Below are 24767 nucleotides of genomic sequence, written 5' to 3' on the forward strand. Positions count from 1 at the left end.
AAATGAGTTCAGGGCTAAGACTAAGAAGGTTGATTTCCGCACTTAAAGGAAAACTTGACATGTTTGAAAATGTGCTTATTTGATGTCTTAAATGTGATGTGTTAGATGACAAGAGTGATATCAATTGTATCTTTTATGCATGTACCGAGAAAAATCCAGTTTGTTTTTAGAACAGTGAATCAATTAACACAGGAAATTAAATAAAAATAGTTGTGTTTTCACACAGCTAGCAATGTTAAGCTAGTCATTGTGAGATCCGGGGCTGGATGTCACCCATACAAATGGGTTATTTGGAGATCCTCGATGCTAGGATGAACCATGCTCTGCTTTCTAAAAGATAGCCTAGCCTTACAAAGACCAAAGCAAAGGTTTGTTTGTTGGCGTTTGTCATAAAGTTTTAACTGTTTGTTAGACTGTATCACTTCATGATACCAGAATGTACACGTACATTTTATGATGCTTTTATTTACACATGATGGATGACTAGTTCACAAATCTGCTTGTGTTTCCCTTTACTGTCCCATGATGCCTTCCATCCAGTTTTCTCATTTTTAACAGATGAACAAATTACAATTTGAAAATACATAAAGGTGCTTCATTTGGTTTCGACTTTGATGAAGGTTTAAGTATACAGCATTGCTGTAACTGTATTGGGGAGAAAAAGTTAAAAGAAAGGACAATAATAATCTTTCTCTGATTCCAACACTCAAACTAAGCTAGTTGGAACATTGATCTTTTGAGGGCCCTTCACAACGTGCAGCTTTTAACCCAGTATACACACACACTTCTGCAGGCTTCAAGGACTTCAAGTCAACACTAGTTATATGGATTGAAGATTTTTTTAAATAGAGATCCAGCCCGGCTGTGCCTTGTCATCCATTCTCTTTCTCTATATAGACAAATGAAATAACCTGGCTGTAATAGAATCTGACTGACACTCTTTATGCAGGTATGGCCTTTGGTGGGCTGTTTATAAGATGAGCGCTCACTGTCCACCATGTGATTGTGGCCCTCTGGTTCCAGGAAAGCTGACTTGTACTAAAGATCACCAAAACTAAGGAGCTGTCAAAACTCACCAGAATCATAAACCAAGCAGCTAAATATCACCAGCACCACTCAGAGACCCAACTCTCAGAACATTACAGTTGTGTAGTGGAAAGGAAAGCACTTTGCATCACTTCCCATTCACCACTCTTTTCAGCTACTCCCTTCAGAATACCTTTGCTTTGTCAAAATAAAAAATACAAGAACTCTCTTATTCCCACCTCATCTGCACTTTAAACAAAGCCAAATGGACACTACTTTTAGTGCAGTTTTGCTTTACACACATGCTTTTGCGGTTTTATTCAACTTTCACTATGTGATAGACGATAAAGTATTTTTTAAATGGAATAGAATGCAGATGAACAGTTGTACCTTCCACTAATTTAGCGCACTCAACTGAGTTTGCTGGGTTCCCTATTGTTTGTTTGTTTTAAATGTTATAGACACAGGCTGTGTCATATTTGACATGCATTTATCCCATAACCTTCCTGATTATTGCAACAGCCTCTAGACTCGTTTTAAAAACCAACAGAAAAAACATTGAGTGTCTACAGAAAGAATGTACAAATTACATTTGCCAGACTTTTCACTAGAATGGGGTTACTGTGTTATTGTTACAGCTTTTTTCCTTTGTTGTTTCATCCTCTATGTATCACATTTTTGCACTTGATGTTGTTCCCTTAAGACACACACGCACCACACAAAAAGGCTGAAAGGGCTTTTTCTGGTGCAAAATGCTGAAGTGAACAATTGTGTATGGTCAAAGATGCTGAGTCCTGATAGTTTAAGTGTTAAACATTTGTTAGCCGTCAGCGACTTAGCAAGTTATTAATTGATTAAATGAAACATACAAATGTATAAAACAATTTAAAAATGTATGTGAAGAATACTGCTGCAAGTTCTCCAATAAATAAAAAAACTTCTCAAATAGCAAGCCTGTACATCTGTATATTTACGCCATATTAACGCTTTTTCCTCCGTAATCATGGTATAGTACTGTATGGTACGGCCTGTATTGTGGCGTTTGTTACGAATACGTGTAGTGTTACACCCCTAGTGAGTGTGTATGTGAGTTCAGTTTAATGATTACCGCTATGATGATGACGGAAAACCAAGCAGGCTGTACTTGATCGCATGCAGTCTTTTTTTTTGAGTTCCTCAATTTAAAAATAGGAACTGTGTTTGATCAGTGAGAAGACTGACACTGTCCTTGGCCCTGTTGTCTCTGCCTTACTTGAGGAAACATTTGACAGGAAATGAAATGCACTCATTTCGCCAGACTTCAACACACTGGTGAAAAGCATTTTTCTCTGACCGGGTAGTGTGGGTCACTGTGTACTGCTGTGCACGCTTCTACTCCCCAAATGGGACCATGAAATATGTATTATGTGTAATTAGTCGCTAGTCAGTCAGCCAATGCGTCTAAAGATTCACAAATGTGAAGTGAAACAAAATACGGTCAGCTTCAGTTTGCATTATTATTGAATTTAATCTAAGTTAAAGTTTAACCATTACAATCCTAAAATCAATTCTGCTAATGAAAAAGGACATTCATCTTAACATTGTTTTATGTATACATGTATCAGCCTATTTCCATGCAAGTGTGTTGATGAAGGAATATTAAACAGTGTCTCGATGAAGACATTTTAAACAATTCAAGAATGTCGGTAAAATGTATTTTAATTAAAGGTGGAGTCAGCGATGAAAGACTCTGAAAACTTGTATGTAAACAAGCTATAGCTACTAGCTAGCAACATGCCCGTTTACAGAGCCTAGGCTGTGTATGAACACTGGATTCTATTTTCAGCGCACATGTTGTGAGGAGATACTACTGATTTTGACAAAGTGATTTTGACAACAATGATTCCCTACAATCGCTGACTCCACCTTTCAACTCTTTTTCATCTATAGTAGGACTGTAGTTCTCAGGAGCTAAACAATTGAAGTTAAATAAGTAGTTTTCCATCAGGATGGTTTGCTAATTATTACTGGACCTTGCAGTAAACCAAACTTAAATAGAAATGCAATGTACAGTACAGTATGTGCTCATAATCTGTGTAGACTTAGACTAATATCAGGTGCCTTGGTACCTATGTGATATTCAGTCCATAGGGTCCCATATGAAGCTGTTGTCGGCTCTGCCTGGGTAACCACCAGCTTCCCTTGTGGTCATTAGTAGCAGAGAGATAACATCTAGTGAAGCAATAGGTGTTGCTATTGGTTTTGAACAAAACAAAATAGCTTTTGGAGGTATGGCCCACAGCTTGTAAATAATTTTCATTTTTGCTGATGCTGTTGCGTAAGCTACAGTATTAAACATCACAACCACCCTTAATGTTGTATTGCTCACAGTCAGGCAGGTTTGCATCATGTGAATGCAGGGCGCTGCTGGCACTGTTTAGCTGTTTGCTAATCAAGGCCCGACATTGTGAATGCTCGGCATGGGAAAACTTCAGACTTTGACAGCTTGAACACTGTCGGGGGGGACGTACATTCTTCATAAACTAAAACCTAGAGTTCATGTGCCACTGGAAAGGGATGGGGGAGACTTTGTGCGAAGCTGATTTTTGAATCTCCTTATGCAGCATTCACGTGTTTGTGTTCAAGAGATGTCGACAGAATTGAGTGAGCCTGGGTGAACGTGCTGTGTTTGCCAATACTTCCTCCTTCCTCCAAGTGGTCTGTTGTGTTATGTGCGACAGTTCTGCTGCCTGTGTGCTGGCTGCTCGAAAGGAATAATCTTTTAAGTTAAAGTCGTTCTAAAACATTTGTGTTAAAACAATGATTTTGATACAGCGCTGAGTTAGTGGTCAGAAATGTTTCCCCAGCTAGCGTGTGTAATGAATTGAAGGAAAACTAATCTGCGTTCCATTTTTAAGTCTGAACTCAAATATGATCACCTGACCTGAGCAGTTTCTGAATACACAAGTATAATAGCAATGTGTGCAAGCTGTGAAAACACACTCATTTCTTGGCAGAAGTGTTGGTGAAGATACTCCTTATCACCGCGACAAAACTAAGATCTTACTGTCAAGACATCCACACAACTTCCTCTTTTGCTGACAACTTATCACACACAATTTTGACGCTGCTGTTGACATCCTTTTACCATTTTCATCTTGATTATTAATCATAGTTATTTCTGTCTTTCAGGAAGCCAACAATGTTAATATTGCACTTGTTGCACCATACCAAATTTCCCAATACAGGATTTCTCAAAATAGGGGGGAAATAGGGGGGAAGTGTATTTCATCATCTGGTCTACAATCAGACTCATTTGACGAACACTAATACATTTTTTAGGAACTGAAACAATTCAATTATTATTATTTTTTTATTTTTGAATTGATACAACCCTTTTTGTTTTACCATACATGTTCATGTTTCGTCTCTTTCCACAGGTTGCGTAAGCCATGATCTGAAGGGCTGCCTTTTCTTTCCTGGACATAGACGGACCTCTCTCGCACACACCATCATGTCTCATTTTGAATCCTGTGCGACTGTGCGGGACTGGCTATGTGTGCTTCGTCTGGAGCAGTATTCCGAGGTGTTTCGGAGCGCCGGCCTGGCAACGTTACAGCAATGTCACAACCTCACACAGGATCAGCTGGAGCAGATGGGCATCACCCTGCCAGGTCACCGGAGACGCATCCTGGCTAGCCTAAACAAAACACACGGTAACAGTGACACACCGTCTGAATCTCACTCTGTACAGTCTGAGAGAGATCACAGGTTATTAGAGGAAATGGTTCATGCCAAAGAGTTGCAGAGAGAAAGACCTGTGCCTATTCCAGGGGAAGAGAAACCTTCTGAAGGAGATACATCGGGACCTACACCCATGGAAAGAGAGAAGCCACCAGTCCCTAAGGGAAGACAAGTTCCCAGGATGAAAGAGGAAAGTAGAGGAGACGGAGGAGAGAAGAAGCCAGTTCCCGGACCAAGGCAAACGACACCTGGAGGAAAAGAGGAGGAGAGCGATGCAGGAATAGATGAAGAGAGGGGGAGGCCTGTGCCTAAAGAAAGGACTAAGTTTCGCTTTAGTGCTCTGGTGGACGCCGGTCACCCGGGCCCCCTTGTCACTCCAACTTCTTCTGACACCTCTTTACCCCCCGTCCCTCCACGCAGCACGCCCAACTGCCCTCCACAGCGCTTCACCTCTCCCCTGAGCCCCGAGCCTCCTGCCCGAGCCCCCGCCTCTCCCTCCCCTAAACTAGACCGACATGTGATTAAAGCCGTACAGAGCAGAGCAGTGTCCCAGCGTTCAAGCCCTGTCTATACCCCAACACATGCAACACCTCTCCCCTCCACCAACACTAGGCCTCAGTCGTTAGCCATTCAGCCACAGTCAGCTGTGGATGGAGGGAGAACAACTTCACCCGTCTCCCCTGTAGTTCCTTCACCCCCATGCAGCGACGACACAAACGCTCCACCTCTCCCTCCAAAAGTAGGTGCAGGACCTAAAGGCCCTCCGCCGGTCCCGCAGCGCTTTCCTGCACAGCCCCCCGCAACTCAGAGGTAAGGTTATTGTTTTTTCAAATGGCTTAAGATAAAGGGTTTGCTGTTTGCTATTTGACATTGGTATTAAAGGTTAAATTCCTGCATACTGTCGGACTCCGCGGAATACAACAATTTAGCTCTCAACTTTTGACATGAATGTGAAATAGAATAGAGTACAGGGGGTGTGACTGCACCTAACACTAAATAAAAGCATTTAAGATACATACGAATTACTTAAGATATAGCTATTCCAGTTAGTCCTCACGCCCCACCTTGTGATAATGTGCCATAGAGGATGAATGTTAGGACGCCCCCTTAATTAACGGCACATCCAAGTGTGTACTAGACTATGTTTTAACTTTTAGTGGAAGACTTTTTTAAAGAGGGTGTTTTAGTAATATGCTGTTTCTGTATGTGTGTGTCCAGAGATATATTTTATGAGAATTGGTTAGGAATCTCACTTCACATTTGTATTTATTACTATAGGATTGTGCTGCCATCTATTGGACAAAATGGGTAATGCATCTCTTTGTCAAATTTTAGATGTAAACACACACACCATTTATTTTTTTACGAGTGACTTTTAAACACACTTCCTGATTAATATTAAACACTCCCTGAAACTGAAAAGCCCGTCCTGAAGAGCAATTTGATTAAATGAGTAGAACCTGAAGCTCAGTGGCCTTTCTGAATACGGAACAGCGTGAGCATGACCTGTTGAGTACAACTATGAGCGCATTTAGCCTGTGAGGCTGCAGACAGTTTTTTTGTGGTTGCTCATACCTGACCACTGGAGCGCGTGCATGAGTGTGTGTTCTTTTAGTTTTTTTTGTTTTTTTGTTTTTTTTCAAAGACGTTGTAGAGACCTTTTTCTAAACCATTACCGTCATACATTCATATTACAGCTATATATAGGTATATATAGATAATATTTTCTTGCATAGTCATTTGTGGGGTGTTTTTAAGCGGCTTCCTATTGTCCTTTAACTAGTTCCACTGATGCGACAGTAGCAGTATTTTTTTATATATCTTTTTTAATGCTTGATTGTGTAGTTCTTGCAGGTTCAATCAAGATTAGGAGCTTTTTCTTTCTTCTGTGTGATTTGACACCAGCAGAGGGAAATAAACTTAATCTTTGCCTCAGGCTTTGGAGTTATTTTTAGTAATGTATCCACCTTCTCTCTCTCTCTGTTACAAAGGGAAACTATAGCTTCGGAGAGAGGGAGGAAGTTACAACACTGATCGGTTAAAGAGTCTCCCTCCTTTAAAGAGAGAGTGACAAAATAGTGATTTTGTTAGCAGGAAATACCTTCAGACTTTTTTGTAGCCTCTCGGTTAACACATTCACTCACTCTCTTGTTTCCTTGTTAGTGTGCTTTGTCGCCTCCTCCCATCTACCACTTAACTTGTCATTTCCTCCCCCCCATTTTTTTTTTCATTTTTCCTCCGGTGTGCTTCTGTGTGTTTAACATTTCTCTATCATCATGGAAGAGGACTCCTTTTGAACATCTTGGGACAGGTAGCATTTATATTAATCCTCACATATCATTTCTCAGTCTGTACTTGTCCTCAGCATGCGTTGTCTCCTTCTTATCCCCCTTCCTCACTCTGTTCACTTCTTGCTGTGTTCATGTGATCTGTTGTGTTACAGCTGTGTGACAACTATTTTGAATGTGAGTAGAAAACAAGTGTGTGCACTGTGTTTCCCTTTGTTTGTCTGAACTTGACAAGAGTAGGGAAGTTGTTATGTTGTAAAGTTTTAACGATGGTGGTTGAGAGACCAGATATCCTGTCCTGTCCAGGTACTGTACAGCTTTAGGGAACCAACATTGATGTTGGCATGATACCTGTATGTCTAAAACACAACACAAACTAGTAACATGGGATTTTGTAGTCATTGCTGGCATGTAGGCATAAAGTTCAAGGTTTTTACTAAGATAAATACTGTGTGCTTAGGTTAAATGTTATTACTCCCTATCAGCAATAACATACAGACTGTTATACATTATGTATGACCAAAAAAGACATGCTAGCACATATGCTGCTAGCCTAACATGCCTTTCATCTGTCAACACATACTACAACACAGGGGCATTAGCTATTGTCAGTTGAATAGGGACTGGGATAAAGGGTAGAAATTTTCCGTATAAGTTCACACACGCACACACAGTGTGAGAGTAGAGTTCATTGTTCTTTCAGCCCACTGTGTATTAGTTTGCAGAGAGCAGGTTAAATATAGCATCTAGCTAGCAGCTCCTCTGTCAGCACTCTTCCTCTGAGAAAAAGGAGGAACTGTGTCAACAGGTCAGTTTCCCGTCATTGTGAGACTTGTTGTGTATCGTTATTCTAGTTTACTCTTTAACAAAGATAGTGTCGTGAGATAAAGCAGAATGATACGTTTGATGAAGCAAAAAGGTTTATTTCAAGATAGCAAGGATTCTCCGGAGGTCTTCACTGGTTGCGATACAACTGGGTATCTTTGCAAAGAGTGAAGCCCCCTTCCTTAAAATCATCATGTATTTAAGGAGGCGAGGCAGACAGCTCAAATATACATACATTGATATCTAAATTACGTTACAGGAGAGACAGGCTGAGAGGCAGACAGTTCCTAATATGCGTTCATTGTTATTGTAAGCGTGGGAGGGGCAGGCTGGTCAGAGAACCAGCAGGAGAGACAGGCAAGGGAGGGGTGGGGAGGTACAGTTGGGGAGGTACAGTCTGAGTACTCTTCAATACATTTGAGGAATTTAACCTTAGACATACAGGAGTAATACAAGATAAATACAATGTTTCCTATTACATTAATAAGCATTCCAACATTCAATATCTGCCACCACAATAGTTAACTGAAGTGCTTGAAAAAGTAATTCAATTGACCCCCTATTGATTTTGACTGTATTGTATAGGTATTTTTGTCTTGAAAGCTAATGCGGACGCTACTACATTAGAGGGCTACTGCACAACAGAACCGTTGATTGATTCAGCCCACAGACAATTTGACTAAACTGAATTTTGGACCTCTAGTCTGCAGCTGTGCCCTCTGCTGCAGGTAAATATATGAGCTTTATTTAACCTTCTACACTGAAGATGGTTTAGGAAACAAACAAGTGATCATTGTCAAAGGAAATTCAATACAGAGGGACACATAAAGAGGAACTTTCACAATACTGGATGGATAGAAACAAAGGCCTGTGTGCTCACTCTTGACTTTCCCATCAGATAGGAAAATTGTGTGTTTCATTGTTTAAATGTATTTCAAAATGACGGAATATCTGTTTCTTTATGCGGAACCCCAAATACCAATTGATTATAAGAATAGAGATCAGTAACATTCTTTATAAACAGTGGCCTATACTGTGACAAATGTGTTTGTTAACGTAATAGTAGCCTCTCACAGCCAGACCAAACAACATAATAGTAAAGAAATCAAAGCGTGACTTTGTATGAAGGAAGTGGATTATGAACATGCCGTTATTAATATCCAAGCTGTAACTTATATTTAAATGGTGTGTGTATATTTAAGGTCCTGTATATTCGTGCATTCTCTACACATTCAAAACCACATTAATAAGGATGCTTTTTTTATCCTCTCGAATGCAAGACAACCTGAGCCGTTGTAACGTTTGGTGAAACAGTTTTTCATTTCAGCATCACAGACCTACTGGCTTTGTGTCAATGTGTTTGATTGGAAATGTATCTAATCATGTTGTCCTTATTTCAATGTTACTCTTGTCCTATAAATGCAATGAGAACGAGTTGTCCAAATTAAAGGTGCACTATGTAAATGTACAGTATCTCACAAAAGTGAGTACACCCCTCACATTTCTTCAAATATTTCATTATATCTTTCCATGGGACAACACTGAATAAATGACACTTTGATACAATGTAAAGTAGTCAGTGTACAGCTTGTATAACAGTGTAAATTTACTGTCCCCTCAAAATAACTCGACACACAGCCATTAATGTCTAAACTGCTGGCAACAAAAGTGAGTACACCCCTTAGAAAAAATTTACAAATTGGGCCCAAAGTGTAAATATTTTGTTTTGCCACCGTTATTTTCCAGCACTACCTTAACCCTCTTGGGCATGTAGTTCACTAGAGCTTCACAGGTTGCAACTGGAACCCTCTTCTACCCATTCATGACGACATCAAGGAGCTGGTGGATATTAGAGTCCTTGCGCTCCTCCATCTCCCGTTTTAGGATGGCCCAAAGATGCTCAATAGGGTTTAAGTCTGGAGACATGCTTGGCCAGGCCATAACCTTTACCCTCAGCTTTTTTAGCAAGCCACTGGTCATCTTGGAGGTGTGTTTGGGGTCGTTATCATGTTGCAATACCACTCTGCGGCCCAGTTTACGAAGGTTGAGTGCACATGGTCAGCGTCGTACACAGAGGTTGGCTTTGGAAAATAGACGTATGAGTGCTGCCAGCATTGCTGAAGGGCTTGAAGGGGTGGGGGGGTCAACCTGTCAGTGCTCAGACCATACGCCGCACTCTGCATCATACTGGTCTGCATGGCTGTTGTCCCAGAAGGAAGCCTATTCTAAAGATGATGCACAAGAAACCCCACAAAAAGTTTGCTGAAGACAAACAGACTACGGACATGGATTACTGCAACCATGTCCTGTGGTCTGATGAGACCAAAATAAATTTATTTGGTTCAGATGGTGTTAAGAGTGTGGAGCGGCAACCAGGTGAGGAGTACAAAGACAAGTGTGTCTTGCCTAGAGTCAAGCATGGTGGTTGGAGTGTCATGGTCTGGGGCTGCATGAGTGCTGTCAGCACTGGGGATCTACAGTTCATTGAATTCTAACATGTACTGTGACATACTGAAGCAGAGCATGATCCCCTCCCTTCATAAACTGGGCCGCAGGGCAGTACTGCAACATGATAACGACCCCAAACACCCCTCCGAACGACCACTGGCTTGCTAAAGAAGCTGAGGGTAAAGGTTATGGACTGGCCAAGCATGTCTCCAGTCTTAAACCCTATTGAGCATCTTTGGGGCATCCTCAAACGAGAGATGGAGGAGCGCAAGGTCTCTAATATCCACTAGCTCCTTGATGTCGTCATGAATGGGTAGAAAAGGGTTCCAGTTGCAACCTGTGAAGCTCTAGTGAACTACATGCCCAAGAGGGTTAAGGCAGTGCTAGAAAATAATGGTGGCAAAACAAAATATTGACACTTTGGGCCCAATTTGGACATTTTTTCTTGGGGGTGTACTCACTTTTGTTGCCAGCAGTTTAGACATTAATGGCTGTGTGTCGAGTTATTTTGAGGGGACAGTACATTTACACTGTTATACAAGCTGTACACTGACTACTTGACATTGTATCAAAGTGTCATTTATTCAGTGTTGTCGCATGGAAAGATATAATGAAATATTTGAAGAAATGTTAGGGGTGTACTCACTTTTGTGAGATACTGTAGGTGTGTTAGAGAAGTGAAAATTTTCTAAGCTATATTCTCTTAACTGAATAAACAATCTCTTGGAACCCCGGGACACTGTTTAAAGTTGGAAAGCTACCTGAAAAGTTACTGTTTCAATGTTGTTGTTTACAGCAGCAGGGCCTACATTTTACTTTACAAGCATATTCTAGTCTTACGTTTGATTCCAGGTGCCTCAAATAATTTAGTTTTGAATCATGATTATAGAATTATTCAATACTAAGAGTGACATGTAGTGAAAATATGTTTTGTAAACACGTCAGGATCTCCTAATGTAAACAAATAACTCTCACCTGAACTGCATAGTGCACCTTTTAGTATATTGAGGTGTTGTTCACATGAGAAGGTAAAGTGAAGTTTGAGATCAATTGACATTTTCCTGGATGGATTTAATTTTTAATTTTAATTTTAATTAAGGGTTCATGTTGCTCTCTGAAAAAAAGCAATACACATTGTTATACAACTTACTTTGTTTCCATTAGAATGTTTCAGCACAATTGAATGCACAACCAGTAGACCGGCACATCTAGGGTGTACACATACTGTGGTGTGTGTGTGTGTGTGTGTGTGTGTGTGTTTACGTTTACAGGGCATACAGAGTGTGTTTTCGTGGAGATCTTGCGGGGCCAGGCAGGTTCAGACTTGCTGCTTGAAGTAGAGTGGGGAAACTATACAGTCAAGACAGAGAGCATAGGGATGTGGGTTTGCCCATAGCTCTGGGATCAAATCTCCTACCACTGTCCAAGACTCCGGAGCAACAGTCAATTATGTGGACTGATTTCGGCTAGTTACAGTTTGTGTATTTTCTGACCATAACTTGATTGCTTGCAACTGGACATTTTTTCTTGTTTTGGCTGCCTGGAGTAAGTAAGTAGGTTTGACTATGGACTGAGAAAAATACAACACAGTTGGGGAGAAAGGGAGAAGGGGCTTTCCTCTCAACACAGGATGTATAGAATCAGCCGTCTGTTTGGGATTTTCACCAGAGCTCAGATTACTGAGTTATCTGAAGACTCAGAATCTCCTGCTCTCCAAACCTCTGCTGACCTGTCCTGTACCCCTTCACCCCCCAGCCGCTCTCCCACCCAGGCCGATGAGATGCAGAAAGATCAAACCCCTCAAGTCCCACCTCGCATCAGGACATCCCAAACAGAGGAAGACCAACTGTCAACTAAACCTGACACTCAACCGGCTCTACCCGCCAAGAGGGTCCCTCAACCTATCCATGAGTCCCGTAAGTAGTAGATACATTGCTCTGTTCAATGAGATTTAAGTTACTATGGAAATATTTCCCTCATGAGTAGCCTGCTTCTTATCAGGCTAGTTTTCAAGCTTAGCTTTACTTCAGGCTGAACCAGAGATTTATTCTACCAACAAAATCCAAAAACTCTCCGAAGTTCCCCGCATGTTTGTCCTTGTTCACTGAACAAACAGTACAGTTAGTCGGACTGGAGCACTTATCAGATTTATCACAATTTGTCATTTCCAGTTTAGAAAAATAACAGAAACTCATATTTTCCATGCAACCGCTGGACCACTGCATTTGTTCAACCATTTGCAGAAGTGCAAAGCATTTTGGTTCCTTGACATAAAACTGCCTCTGCACACTTGGTGTCTGTCAATCACAATATGTTTCTCTCTCAACTTTCAACTTGATATGTTTTTTTGCCTTGTCTCATGTGCCAGAAGAACATTTTTGGCTCTATCTATTATTTGTTTTATGTGTAACTCAACCTGAAAAGCTAATTCTGACAAATTGGTACTTACTGTATATATGCCAAATAACACACACAGCTGTTTTTACTTGACACTTCAGTTTCTGTGTTCACAAACATGGATTGACGCAGCTATCACTCTAATGCAGAACCAGATAACCTGAGTAACTGGTTTAAACAGTGCGCCTAATCTGTTTCTCCCACAACAAGGTCATTTTCTGCATTTCTCAGATTGGCATCCAGTTACCAACAGAGAAAGAATGTAAACATGTTATTCTGTGGGTTGCATGTGACTTAAGAAAGCTTAACTTCACAATGAATGTTCAACATTTGTTGTTCTGTGGATTTCTTTTTCTCTGAACATCTGTCCTCCAGGGTATGTCCCAAACGCAAAAGACAATTGTGTCTTGTATTGCTGTGTTGTGTTATGGTTATTGAGGCTCAGCAAAATTATATTTTTGAGTTTGTTGAATTCCTTTTGTACACATTGGGAATCTGTAGTTTGATATTTATTCTTCTCAGGGTTGGATTCCCTGGATGATAATTCTGATGAATACGAGGATCCAGACTTGTTTTACTCCAGTGTTCAGCGTATGAACGTACCAGGCAGGGTTAGTATGAATGTTTCCTTCTTTTACACTCTGCTTCTCTTCCCCTGGCACAATGTGAATGTTGACTGTCTCCTCCTATAGGAAATGTCCCTGCAAGTCCCCAGGCCAGCAAAGGGACGGTACAGCTCTCTGTGCAGTGACGATGAGCTGCTGGATGATGATGAGTGAGTCATGCACACAAAACACACAAAAAACACATTCGCACAAACTCACAATTAGAGTGTATACAATTGAAAGAAGCCAGCATGTTTTGTATTACGTTGTTATGAAATACATGCCTTAACCTTTAGTTGTACAATAAAGTTACCTGTACATGACAATTATCTGTCTAAGGTATACTGTATATCTATATTGTTTAGTGGAGAGGCCTGACTCACAGACTGAACTCTCTTGGATTATTTGAGAGTTTTTTAGTGTTGAGAGTAATTGTCAAAATGTTGGGGGAACTTGAAATGGCAAATGGTAAATCAAGACAGGCTTGTTTTTCACAGTCCATCCTTTGTCGCAGTTGATATGTCCAAATTCTTGGATCTCTTTATTCCACAAAATAACTCAAGAACACAAGAAGAGCATGATAGTACTCTTTGAAGTGTTTATCTTGCATGCTAAAGTGCAGAAGTGCAGTTCTATGTCAGTGTCAGGCCACTGAATAGATTACTTAAACAGATGAAGCACTTGTCTTGCTTCATGACAGTCATTAGTAAAACAAAAACACTATTTTTATTTAGAGCTATGTGTGCAAGAGGTGTAGAAAGCTGCTTTCCAAGTGAGAACAGTTAATGAAGGTTAAGGTTTGTGGCTTCTTTTGTGTAACGGTCGGACAGGGAGGACACAGGCGCGGAGACAGTACCAGTTTAAGAAGGTTTATTTAACAAGAATCAGCTGGGGGTTGGGTCGGGATCCAGGGAAAATCCAACTGTCCTGGGGAGGGTTCCAGGGAGAGAGCAATGGAGAATGTCCAGGGCTAGGGTGAGAGCAAACCAGAGCAGGCGGGTAGAAGAGTCCGGGGGGAAGTGCTCGCTGGTGCAGGTTGGAGCCGTTGGGGAGTCAGACCGGGAGAGCTGTGGCAGAAAAACAACAAAAATGAGGACAAGGCAAAAGGTGCAAACGGAGCTGCAAACAGGTAGGTAAGGCGAGATAGAGCTACTAACTGCGTGAACTGAAACTACAATCTGGCAGTATCTGGAAGGTCTGGCCGGGTATATGAGGGGCGGTTGATTGGTGATTGCTGGCAGCTGTGAGTGCTAGAACTGACTCCCCACACACCTGCTCCAACCCTGCAATAAGCCAGACAAGCAGAAAGGGCAAAAAGGCAAAAAACAAAAAAAGAGACCCAGGCAGAATCATGACATTTTGGGGATTGTGAGTAATCAATCTACATGGCTGATCCATTTAAAGCACATGTCACTCTTGTAGAAAGAAGTATTTTTTTAAAGTTCAGCTGTTGTTGAGCAATACACAGTTTAATTGTGAATCTTGTCAGTCCTTTTGTTTCATATAAGCTCTCAAAATGTAGTAGTTTGATAAACTATCAGTACAACAGAAGCTTATTTCTTGTTGGTGTCCTGGCTGATGAAGTTCAGTGACTTATGATAAATGTTCTATTTATTTGTTTAAAAAAATACAATTTCATTTGATGAAAGTATTAAGTTTACTGCACAGCAATTTCCTTTAGGTTTCTTTTTATTGATGTTGTTTACCGTGTGTGTGTGTGTGTGTGTGTGTGTGTGTGTGTGTGTGTGTGTGTGTGTCTATTTCTGTGCATCCAAAGTCCTACCCTATGGCAGGATGAAGTCCTCAGCAACCAGCAAGGCAGTGTCTATTTTCCAACCTCAGGCAGACTTGCTGCAGCCACTAAAGAAGACAGCACCCAGCTCGCCGCTGTCATCAAGATAGGCTGGCTGGACAAAAATCCACCTCAGGGGTATGAATGATAACACGAACACACATACATGTTGATAGCTTTAAACATGACATCAATACAAAAGATCAAGGTATGGTTTCATTGTGGGCTTCTTTTTTTTATACTTGAACAAGTCCAACCAAACCTTTTTCTTTTTCCTTTTTTTATTCAGAGGATTCATTTTAACATTTCACATTTACTATTAGGCCCATAATTAATAATAAAATTAAATGGTAACTAATCTTTTTTTTTTCACATCAAAATACTACCGAGGTTAAAAATGACAATCCTCGCTCCTAGCTTTTTTCTTTTCATATGAAAATGTGCTTAAAGCTATTTGAATACATGTTTGCGTGTGCCCTCCTACACAGGGCCCTTTATTATCAGAGACGATGGGTAAAGCTAGACGTTGACTACCTGAGATACTTCGACAATGACAAGGTAACAACATCGAGAGTAACTCCATCACATTATTCACTCTCATTGGGAATACTTACTTACTCGGAATCTACATCAAAGGCATTATGTGAGTAGCATGCGAGCACAACTTACTTACTAAGGCCATCACTGTTGTTGTAACCAGTATTCAGCATCAACAACACAATGACTGACGGCAGAGATCTCTGGACAAAAACTGTTTTCAAGTGGGCACCATGTTTACAGGATGAAAACAGTGTATTTATTAATTGATTCATTGATTGTATTTCCACACATTGGTTGTACGTAGAGGAAGTATGTGTGTGGTGAAACCGGAAAGCTCAAAGCAGAACTGGAGGCCTTCATCAATCATTACAGACATGGTTAATCATACAAACAGCTGGGGCTTTGTGAAAAGCATGACCATGTGTGTCTCTGAGTCAGTGTGGATTTGATCAAATAGAAGTGTATCGGTTCTGTGAGATGTGCAATTTGTGGATGCTTAAAATGCTTACCGTGTGAACTGCCCATTAGATAAACTGATGCTGTAATACTGGGTTTTCCACCCATGCTTACACAAACACACTCATACATTTATACACGTATGCTAGTTAGGGCTCTGTTTTAGTAGTTGTTGCTTTGTGTGTGTTGTAGGAGGTGTATTCTAAGGGGATCATCTCTACTGCCTTTATCACTAATGTGACCAGTGTGGGAGAGCTGAAGTTTGAGGTCGTCACAAGCAACCGAACGTTTATCTTCAGGGCTGAAAACGAAGGTCTGTCTGCTTTATCTGGTCATCATAAAAATGTATGCACACCGCGTTTTTTAGTATTTCATGTGCATGTCTTATACGTGCACAAATATACATGTGACTTGGTTCATATATCCTTGTGCTTGTATGTTTTACTAAACATGTTAATTCATGAATGTTTGCAAATTCCCTTCAGTTGACAGAACCAGCTGGGTGACTGTACTGCAGGACTGCACAAGAGGGCGCCATCCACGCAGCACCATGAGCCCTGCCTCACCTTTGAGCCCAAACTATCAGGGCTATCTGGAGCTCAGGGGGTTACGCTCCAAACTTTACACTGTCGTGGCCTCAGATAAAGTCTACCTCTACAAAAACATTGAGGTAAGGAACGTGAGCAGTGCCAAATTACATACTTCAAATACATTCTAAGTTAGTTATTTAGCTGCATTATACAAAGAAACTGCACCAAAATGGTCTTTTTGTTGAGATCTTCCTTCACACACAAAATTAGTCATTCAATTATCAAATTTAACGTTAACTTCATATTTCTTACTTAAGGTAGAATTGTATAAAAACTAGTGGAAATCATTTCTCCTGTTCCACAATAAGATTTCTCAAGAAATAAAAAGTAATTTTCTTTTTTTCTTCTTCCAGGACTACCGTATAGGTGTGGGGATTACATCCATTGAGATGAATGTAGGAAATGTTAAGGACACAGATCGACGTAGCTTTGATCTCACCACACCTTACCGCATATTCAGGTACTGCATCATGTGCACGGAAATGCAACACACACACACACACACACACACACACACACACACACACACACACACACACACACACACACACACACACACACACACACACACACACACACACACACACACACACACACACACACACCTCTCTCTTTGCCATGTGTATACAATAATCTTAAAACTTTGACCTTGATATGTGCTTTGTTTGTGTATCTAACTGTAAGTTTCTTGTGCATACACATAATTGAAATTATTGTACACATTCTGACTGAGTCTGTTTATGTTTTCCCCTGAGGCTTTAAGTGCAAATGTGATCATTATTCATTGTAAATCAAAGTTAGGCCGAGTTGGTCTTGCTTACTGGAAATTAGATCATGTTGTTTTGCTAAGAACTTCCCCCCTGTCCAACTATCCACAGAGACCTCTGCTGGACATCTTTCCAGAATGTGAAAAGCCCTTTGTAAGAGTGTGTGTTTGTGTGAGAAGAAGAGTGAGAGAAATATATGTGTGTGTGTGTGTGTGTGGTCTTTTGGCTCAAAGGGCACAGCCTGCAGTACAAGGGCTCAGCTTGACAAGATGGGGAAATCTGAAAAGGCGTTGTGTATTTGTATAACAGTTTGACTGTATGTTTGTGTGTGTGTCTCGGTCTGAGTGTACATTTTTGCATCCCTTTATGAAGGTTTATGTATGTGTGTGTTATGGACAGAAAGAACCAACATGTTGTTGGACAGATGAAAAGAGGAAGTAATCAGACATGGGAGGCTTCGTCATAACAGTCTGTTTTTGTATGTGATTGTATAGTTTCCAGTCTTTGACTCAAGTAGATTTTCGCAGAGCAAGAGTCAGTATTCAGTGGGCTCATGAGCAGAAGGACACACATACATACACACACACACACACAGGGCAAGCACAAGCTTTTCGCATTTCTGTCACTTGGCAGTTGAAATATCGACGCCATCATGTCAACAGTAACACTCGGACGTGTGTTCGTGTCTCTCCGCAGCTTCATTGCAGAGTCAGAGCAGGTGCGAGAGCAGTGGGTGGACGCCATGCGGAATGCCATAGGTGAGGCCTTGTCCAATAGCGAGGTGGCGGAGCGGATCTGGGCAGAGCCTAGCAACAGCCTATGTGCCGACTGCGAGGCTCCCAAACCCGAATGGGCTGCCATCAACTTGTGCGTGGTGGTCTGCAAACGATGCGCAGGTTTGTGTGTGTGTGTGTGTGTGTGTGTGTGTGTGTTTGGAATCATGTGTGTTTTTGTTTTCATGTGTTTGTGGTTTCTGCTTCTATATTTGTTGTTTGTTAATGTGTGAATTTCTATTGAACAAAGTTTTGACATTGTTAGTAAGAATGGGTTTGAGTGTATGCGTATTCATATGTCTTTGAAGTGAGTTTATAATTATACAGGGGATATATGGATTAGTTATGCTGTATGCTGCAAGGACAGTCATAGGAATGGAAGCCGAATATCAATTAGCCTAGTATAAAAACTCATACATTTAAAAAGGATAACATGACAATATCCTTTACACAAGCATTTACAAGTGGCATTTTTGCTGATGTTGATGCAAAAATTATGTGATTTGAGATGGATAGTTGACATGAGGAGTTCACCTTCTTGATGCTTTACCAATGAGTCCATCATGTCTCTTTAAGGGTGTATTCACACATGCTGTGTTTAGTTCGGTTGAAACGAACTCAGGTGCACTTCCACCTTCGGTGCGCATCTTTCAGACAGGTGTGAATACAGCAATCGCACTCGGGGGCGGACCAAACAAACGCTCCGAGACCCAGCTGAAGAGGTAGTCTCGATGCGCTTCAAAACGCACTCTGCTGCAGTTCGTTTGTGGTGTGAATTTGGCCGGACTCGATCCGACCCAATTGCAGGAAGCACTGCGCCTTTTCTTTCTTTTCTTTTTTAATAAATCGCCATCAGCTTCACATTATGGGAAAGTGTTGTTGTCGCCATTGTTAGGAAGATTAGTTGTGGTTTGACCGGGAGCCCCGAGCGAAAATATTACATTTGATAATGATGCGTGCGGATCAGCGATCAGATGGAGAGGAGCGTCTCCCGTAGCCTACAGTGCCAACAGGTTCACGCTGCGCTTTGCATGAAGTGTGTGTTTTTATTGTTCTTCCCAACGGGACCGTCAATACTGTCCCCGTGTCAGTTTGGTGCTGAACTGCGCCGAACTGACACCCAGCTGATACACAGCTTAATCAGCTGTGTTTCAGTTTGAGCCTATTCTTCACGCGAGTCGCGCGTCCAGCAGCAAAAATACAGTAAAAATGATGTTTCACATCGTAGGCTAGAAGCCACATAACGTGGCATTGTCATAGGGCTACATATTATAAACATATGAAACAACAATAATTAGATTTTTTTCTTCTTTATTTATAGGCTAGATGTAGGCATTTTTATTATTTTTAACTCCATATTATATCAATGATAAATTCGCAGTTTTTACTTCGTTCTTCCTGCTTCTCTCCACCCCAGAATGTCTGTCCAATGAATGAATGACCTTAGATCACGTGTGGTTTTGCTTCGTAATGCTGGTTCACTTGCAAAAGGGGCAATATGAAAGTGGACCACACCAAACAAAAAAATCCAAATTCTATTTGGTCTGGACCAAAGCAAGTGAACTAACGGACTTTCCATGTGTGAATACACCCTAAGGCTCAAGAGTGTATTCTGTAACCCACAAACTCTTTATTAGTTTTATTAAATTTTTTTTATAGAAAGGACCCTAGAACTACATCAGATTTTAGAGTGGTGGTAGCAATCTCGGGCGCAAATACTTGTTGGCGGCCAATGTCAACCTTTTGTAGAGTGTCTGCGGCCATCTTGTAGAATTTCACAATAGCGTTACACTGCTGGGCTGTAACTTGTCATCAAGTGTGTATGTGTGCATTTCAGGGGAGCACAGGGGCCTGGGTCCCAGCATCTCAAAGGTTCGAAGTCTGAAGATGGACAGGAAAGTCTGGACAGATGAGCTTATACAGGTAGGAACACACACACTCACACATACAAACGCATGAAAACCATTCTTTTCACTCCTTTTTAATGTGGAAATACTAACTCCTTAACCCTACCTGTGATGCAGGTGTTTCTCTTGTTGGGCAACGAGCGGGTAAACGGTTTCTGGGCAGCGAACGTCCCGCCAAGTGAAGCCTTGACCCCCTCTAGCTGCAGCGATGAGAGACGTCGCTTCATCACCAACAAATACCGCCAGGGCAAATACAGGAAGTACCACCCTCTGTACGGAAACCAGAGAGAGCTCAACAATGTAGGTTCAAAATCACTGCACTGATTCTTTTGTTTTGTTGATGTTACCCTCATGTTTGTAAAGACACACTGTCGTACGCAAGGATGATTTAGATGGTTAGTTAAAGATGCTTCGAGGAACTTTCAGTTTGTGTTAATTCTTGCACCCCCTTTGGAAAAGAGCGAAGTGTTTTTACTATGCCAGCTGTAGTTCCTGGGTGAACGTATCCATGACGAAGGCATTAAGAAAAACTATATAAAAATATTATTCTTTGCACTGATGGTCTTCTTTGCTGTTACATGTCATCTATGATCATCAGTGGAAAAATTAGAAATATTTAAAAGTTCTTCGTAGCACCTTTAAACAGTCCTCTACAACCACATTATCTTTATAATCTATCACGGTAACTTAATGCAAGAATGAACTCTTTTTCTCCTTTCACTGCTGGTTGATTCATGCAAGCTATCTGTAACTGGTCCCCAAAGATGGGCGTTCTAGGAACTGTTTTGAACTCTCTGAAACATTGCAAAAACTGTCTGAATCCACGTTTAAGTCCAGCATGTAAAGCAGCGTTTGCCAATTGCACTGATCAAAATAACTGACATCAGGATCAAGCTATTCTGCTGTTTTTTAAAGTAACTCCTGTGCAATCCTGGCTCGCTACTGAGTCACCACTGTTTGCAAAACACATAAGCTCATATATTTGTGTTGTAAGAGAAGCCGCAGTGGCCGCTATGTAGCGGAGACATTGCAATGAAGGAAATTAAAGTGCCTGTAGACAACAACAACCCTCTGTGGCTGGACAGCAGGGGTAGACTCACAATGTATACACCTGTTCTCTCCCAACATAATAAAGCTGGACATTGAACATTAGAAGTAGGAACGTTTAGGAACAGATTGGGTGTATTGTGCCACTGCTGTGCTCCACTGTGTGTGTGGTAAAGACCCAGCTCGGTCACTCATTAGCCGCTTAACCCACTTACCACCAACAATGTGGACTGCTCACAGACAGTGTGTGAGTGAGTCACATTTAGCACCTGACTGTTAGTTCTATATTTCTTCCCTGAAGCGTTCAAGCTAGTCCGTCTCTGCTGTGTGTGAATCACTGTGCTTGGGATGTGCAGAAGGAGATAAAAGGAAGTGTTCTTATTGTCTCTCTCTCTCACACACACACACACACACCAATCACTGCTTTGTGTTAGTTAAACCTGTTGTTCAGCTGCAGGTTCTCCCTTCTTCATTCAGCCCTTTACCATGATGGTTATCTCTTTTTCCTGCAACTACATTTAGACTGTCTCTTTAGAACGTGATCTCTCTGTACACCCCCCCTTTTAAACAGATATTTGTTCTGTTCATTTGCTGATCTACTGCTGATCTAACTTTTCTTCTCTGCCACCGACCAACTCTTACAAGTTCTTCAGTTTAGCGTTCGCTACTCTTTCCCCTTGTGTGGGTGTGTCTTAAGAATGAACAGATTCTGCGATGTGTTTGTGTACGTAGTTATGTGAGAAGACATTTGACAAGCAAGGCTGCAAGTGTGACAGAGAGAGAGAGAAAGCTACGATTGTGTGCTGTGTGAGTTTAGAGTGTCTTGGGCCACATTCAGGTTGGTTAATCTATAGTCTTGTCTTTCTATCCCAACTTTTCTGTTTCCTTTCCTCTTTTGTTTTTCCTTTTTTTTCCTGAATGTGACATCATTACTCACTGCATTAGCTGGAATGTGCTGTAACTCCGCCCCCTCCTCCCTCCCCCCTCCTCCTCTTCTCCTCCTCCTCCTCCTCCTCCTCAATAGGGACTTTAAGCAGCGGTGTTTTAGGGACGGCTACGGCGCCAGGGAAAGATTCCAACGGGCTCCACTATCACCTAGCAACACTTAGACCGGCTACTTGCTGCAGTTGGTGTAGCGCTCACAACGTCAAAAACCCATTCTGCCGTTGTAAAAAGACGGACTACGGCTCTGACTCGCTCTGACTACAGCGATAGGAGGTGATGACTTAAATTCTCGAATGCTCAAAAATCTACTCGACCGCCGTAGCCGTCCTCTCAACCGTCGTTGCTTAAAGTCCCTATTGTTTGGCTAGGACTGCCAAAGTAAGTTGATCTATTCATTGCTGGCTCTTTTTCTGTCTATTTGTATTCTCTAAACTTTTCTGCCAGACTAGGTATTTTTCTTGTGGCATTTGCAACTTTGTGTGTGCGTGTCTGTGTCGACTGACACTCAAACTGAGGAGCGGTTGAAAGGAACTGAAAACGTACAGGTATGGTCGTGTGTGCTGGTTCGCTGTAGGAGAGGGTAGTGAAAGTATGTTGTGTGTGTGTGTGTTCTTGTTCATTATATCTGTGAAGAATGTGAGTGCGACTTAAAGGAACATGTGTAAATGGACTTGGGATCTCATGCAGTGGAACAAACTCCTATTTTGTATGCATTCCCAGGGCATAGTTTTGTCTTGACTATAAGAACTGCTGCACTGTAGCTTCTATGTCAGTGAGCACATTAGAGTTATTGTGTGTATGTTTTTCATTTATAGTGGGCTGAGATACATCAACATGCATATTGATGTGTGTGTAGGCATGTTTGTGTGCCTTTTTTTGCATATTTGGTCTGATGCCCTGTGTGTGTGTGTGTGTGTGTGTGTGTGTGTGTGTGTGTGTGTGTGTGTGTGTGTGTGTGTCCATGTGCTCTCTGTGTAGTCAGAGTAGATGATAGGCTCACCTCTATCAATGGACATCATTGTGTCTCTCCCTCTCACTATCCCTTCCTGCTTTGTTTCCCCTCTCTTTGCCTTTTACTCTTTCCCCCTCCATTACACTTCCTAGTCAACTAGTGATGCTTTCCACAGTCTTTTCATTCAATAATAAAGTTTAATATCCACTTACAATAACTTTATGTTCATGTTTTTTATGAAAAACATTTGTTTGAGCGTACAACAAATCTCAAATGTCCCGGGGAAACTTAATTAGGTTTTCTTTTTTTCGTTGGAGGAAGTGTCTAGTTTGGTTACCGGCATGCCTTGAATGAAAATGACAACCATCCACAAACTTGTTTCCTTCATGGTTTCTTATTACACTGACATTTGAAAAAGTAAATCATGGCATTACACCTGCAGTGTGTTGAATTTGGGGTTTTATTTCCTAGCAGACTTTGTAGAAAATAATTATAATATCCACAAGTACGTTTAATTTAGTGCATAATAGCTGAATTTTTCTTTTAGAATATTATTTTTTTCCTTTGAAAGGGTCTCATATATGTCCATATTTATCCATACCTTGGACCAAGGCATTGGCGTCGCCATGTTGGAAGCGTCATGGTTGGAATGTCATCAGGTGCATTGTTTAGAATTTAGAATTGTTCTTGTCCTTGAAGGCCACTGTAGCTTCTGTTATTATTCAAAGGGGGTGGGGTTACCCAGGGAGCGTTGCATTCTAGAACTTTCTAGAACTTTCTTGATGATGTCATATTACACACTGCACTGGGACAATTTCAGAGAGTATGTGTGCTACAGGTTGTAGTTAGTTAGAGCCATATATCACAAGTATACTACTATAAGTATGCATTTGTTGTATTTGTCAAAAAAAATCTATCTGAAGATTGTAGAACCCATTCACTGTTATGATGCCACATTAGGCAAAGCAAGTTTATTCATATAGCACAATTCAGACACAAGGCCATTCAAAGTGCTTTACAGGGGCATGGCATACATAAAGATTAAAATACATAAACTTCAAGTATAGAAGACATTAGAAAAGTGAATAAAACATATGAATAGAAATAAAACATTTAAATACAATAAAAAATTGCGGGTTATAAGGGAAACAGAAAAGTCTTCAGATTTGATTTGAAAGAGCTGAGAGCAGACCTCAAGTTTTCTGGGAGTTTTTTCCAGATATGCAGTGCATAAAAACTAAAACTAAAAGCTGCTTCTCATTAGACTCAAGGTGGAGCATAAGGAGTTAGCCATGGTGTAGTTCATTTCACCAGGACAACCCTATATGTCCATGGGACAACCACTACTAAGTACTGATGCAAGTCTTCTTGAGCTTGTGTTTATTATACATTTCTGTTGACTGTGGTTATAGCTGAGAGCAGTTAAAACTATTTATTATGGACTTGTTTTTGTGCTTGTATAGTTTTGGAGAGTGGTGTCCATTGAAGAAAAAGCTCTTCCTGTCTAGTATTCCCTGCTGTTGCTCATTCTTTTCTCTAATCTTTCCTCCCTTTTCCCACACGTGTCGTCTCATTTCCTTATTCACTACGACTTCAGGTCATAAATCCCTTTTTGGATTGTACAGGGAGAGGGGATCTGCTTGCTTTTTTATTTCCCAGTGCTTTTACTTTTTCTCCCTCTTCGTC

The 24767-nt window shown here is 41.1% G+C and overlaps 1 protein-coding gene across 1 annotated transcript in view; it reads left to right on the plus strand.

Moving 5' to 3' along the window:
* Positions 1-24767, plus strand: part of arap1 (ArfGAP with RhoGAP domain, ankyrin repeat and PH domain 1) — a 54289-nt gene that overhangs the window by 6908 nt on the left and 22614 nt on the right. The window contains exons 2-13 of the mRNA XM_080054010.1: positions 4446-5559; positions 12066-12226; positions 13230-13318; positions 13400-13482; positions 15090-15242; positions 15593-15662; positions 16293-16413; positions 16586-16770; positions 17044-17150; positions 18154-18353; positions 20068-20153; positions 20255-20437. Coding sequence (XP_079910136.1) covers positions 4520-5559; positions 12066-12226; positions 13230-13318; positions 13400-13482; positions 15090-15242; positions 15593-15662; positions 16293-16413; positions 16586-16770; positions 17044-17150; positions 18154-18353; positions 20068-20153; positions 20255-20437 — 2478 coding nt within the window. The 5' untranslated portion in view covers positions 4446-4519. The remainder of the gene's footprint in view (positions 1-4445; positions 5560-12065; positions 12227-13229; positions 13319-13399; positions 13483-15089; positions 15243-15592; positions 15663-16292; positions 16414-16585; positions 16771-17043; positions 17151-18153; positions 18354-20067; positions 20154-20254; positions 20438-24767) is intronic.

This window comes from Ammodytes marinus (assembly GCF_949987685.1).
Source record: "Ammodytes marinus genome assembly, chromosome: 3".
NCBI classification, from domain to species: Eukaryota; Metazoa; Chordata; class Actinopteri; order Uranoscopiformes; family Ammodytidae; genus Ammodytes; species Ammodytes marinus.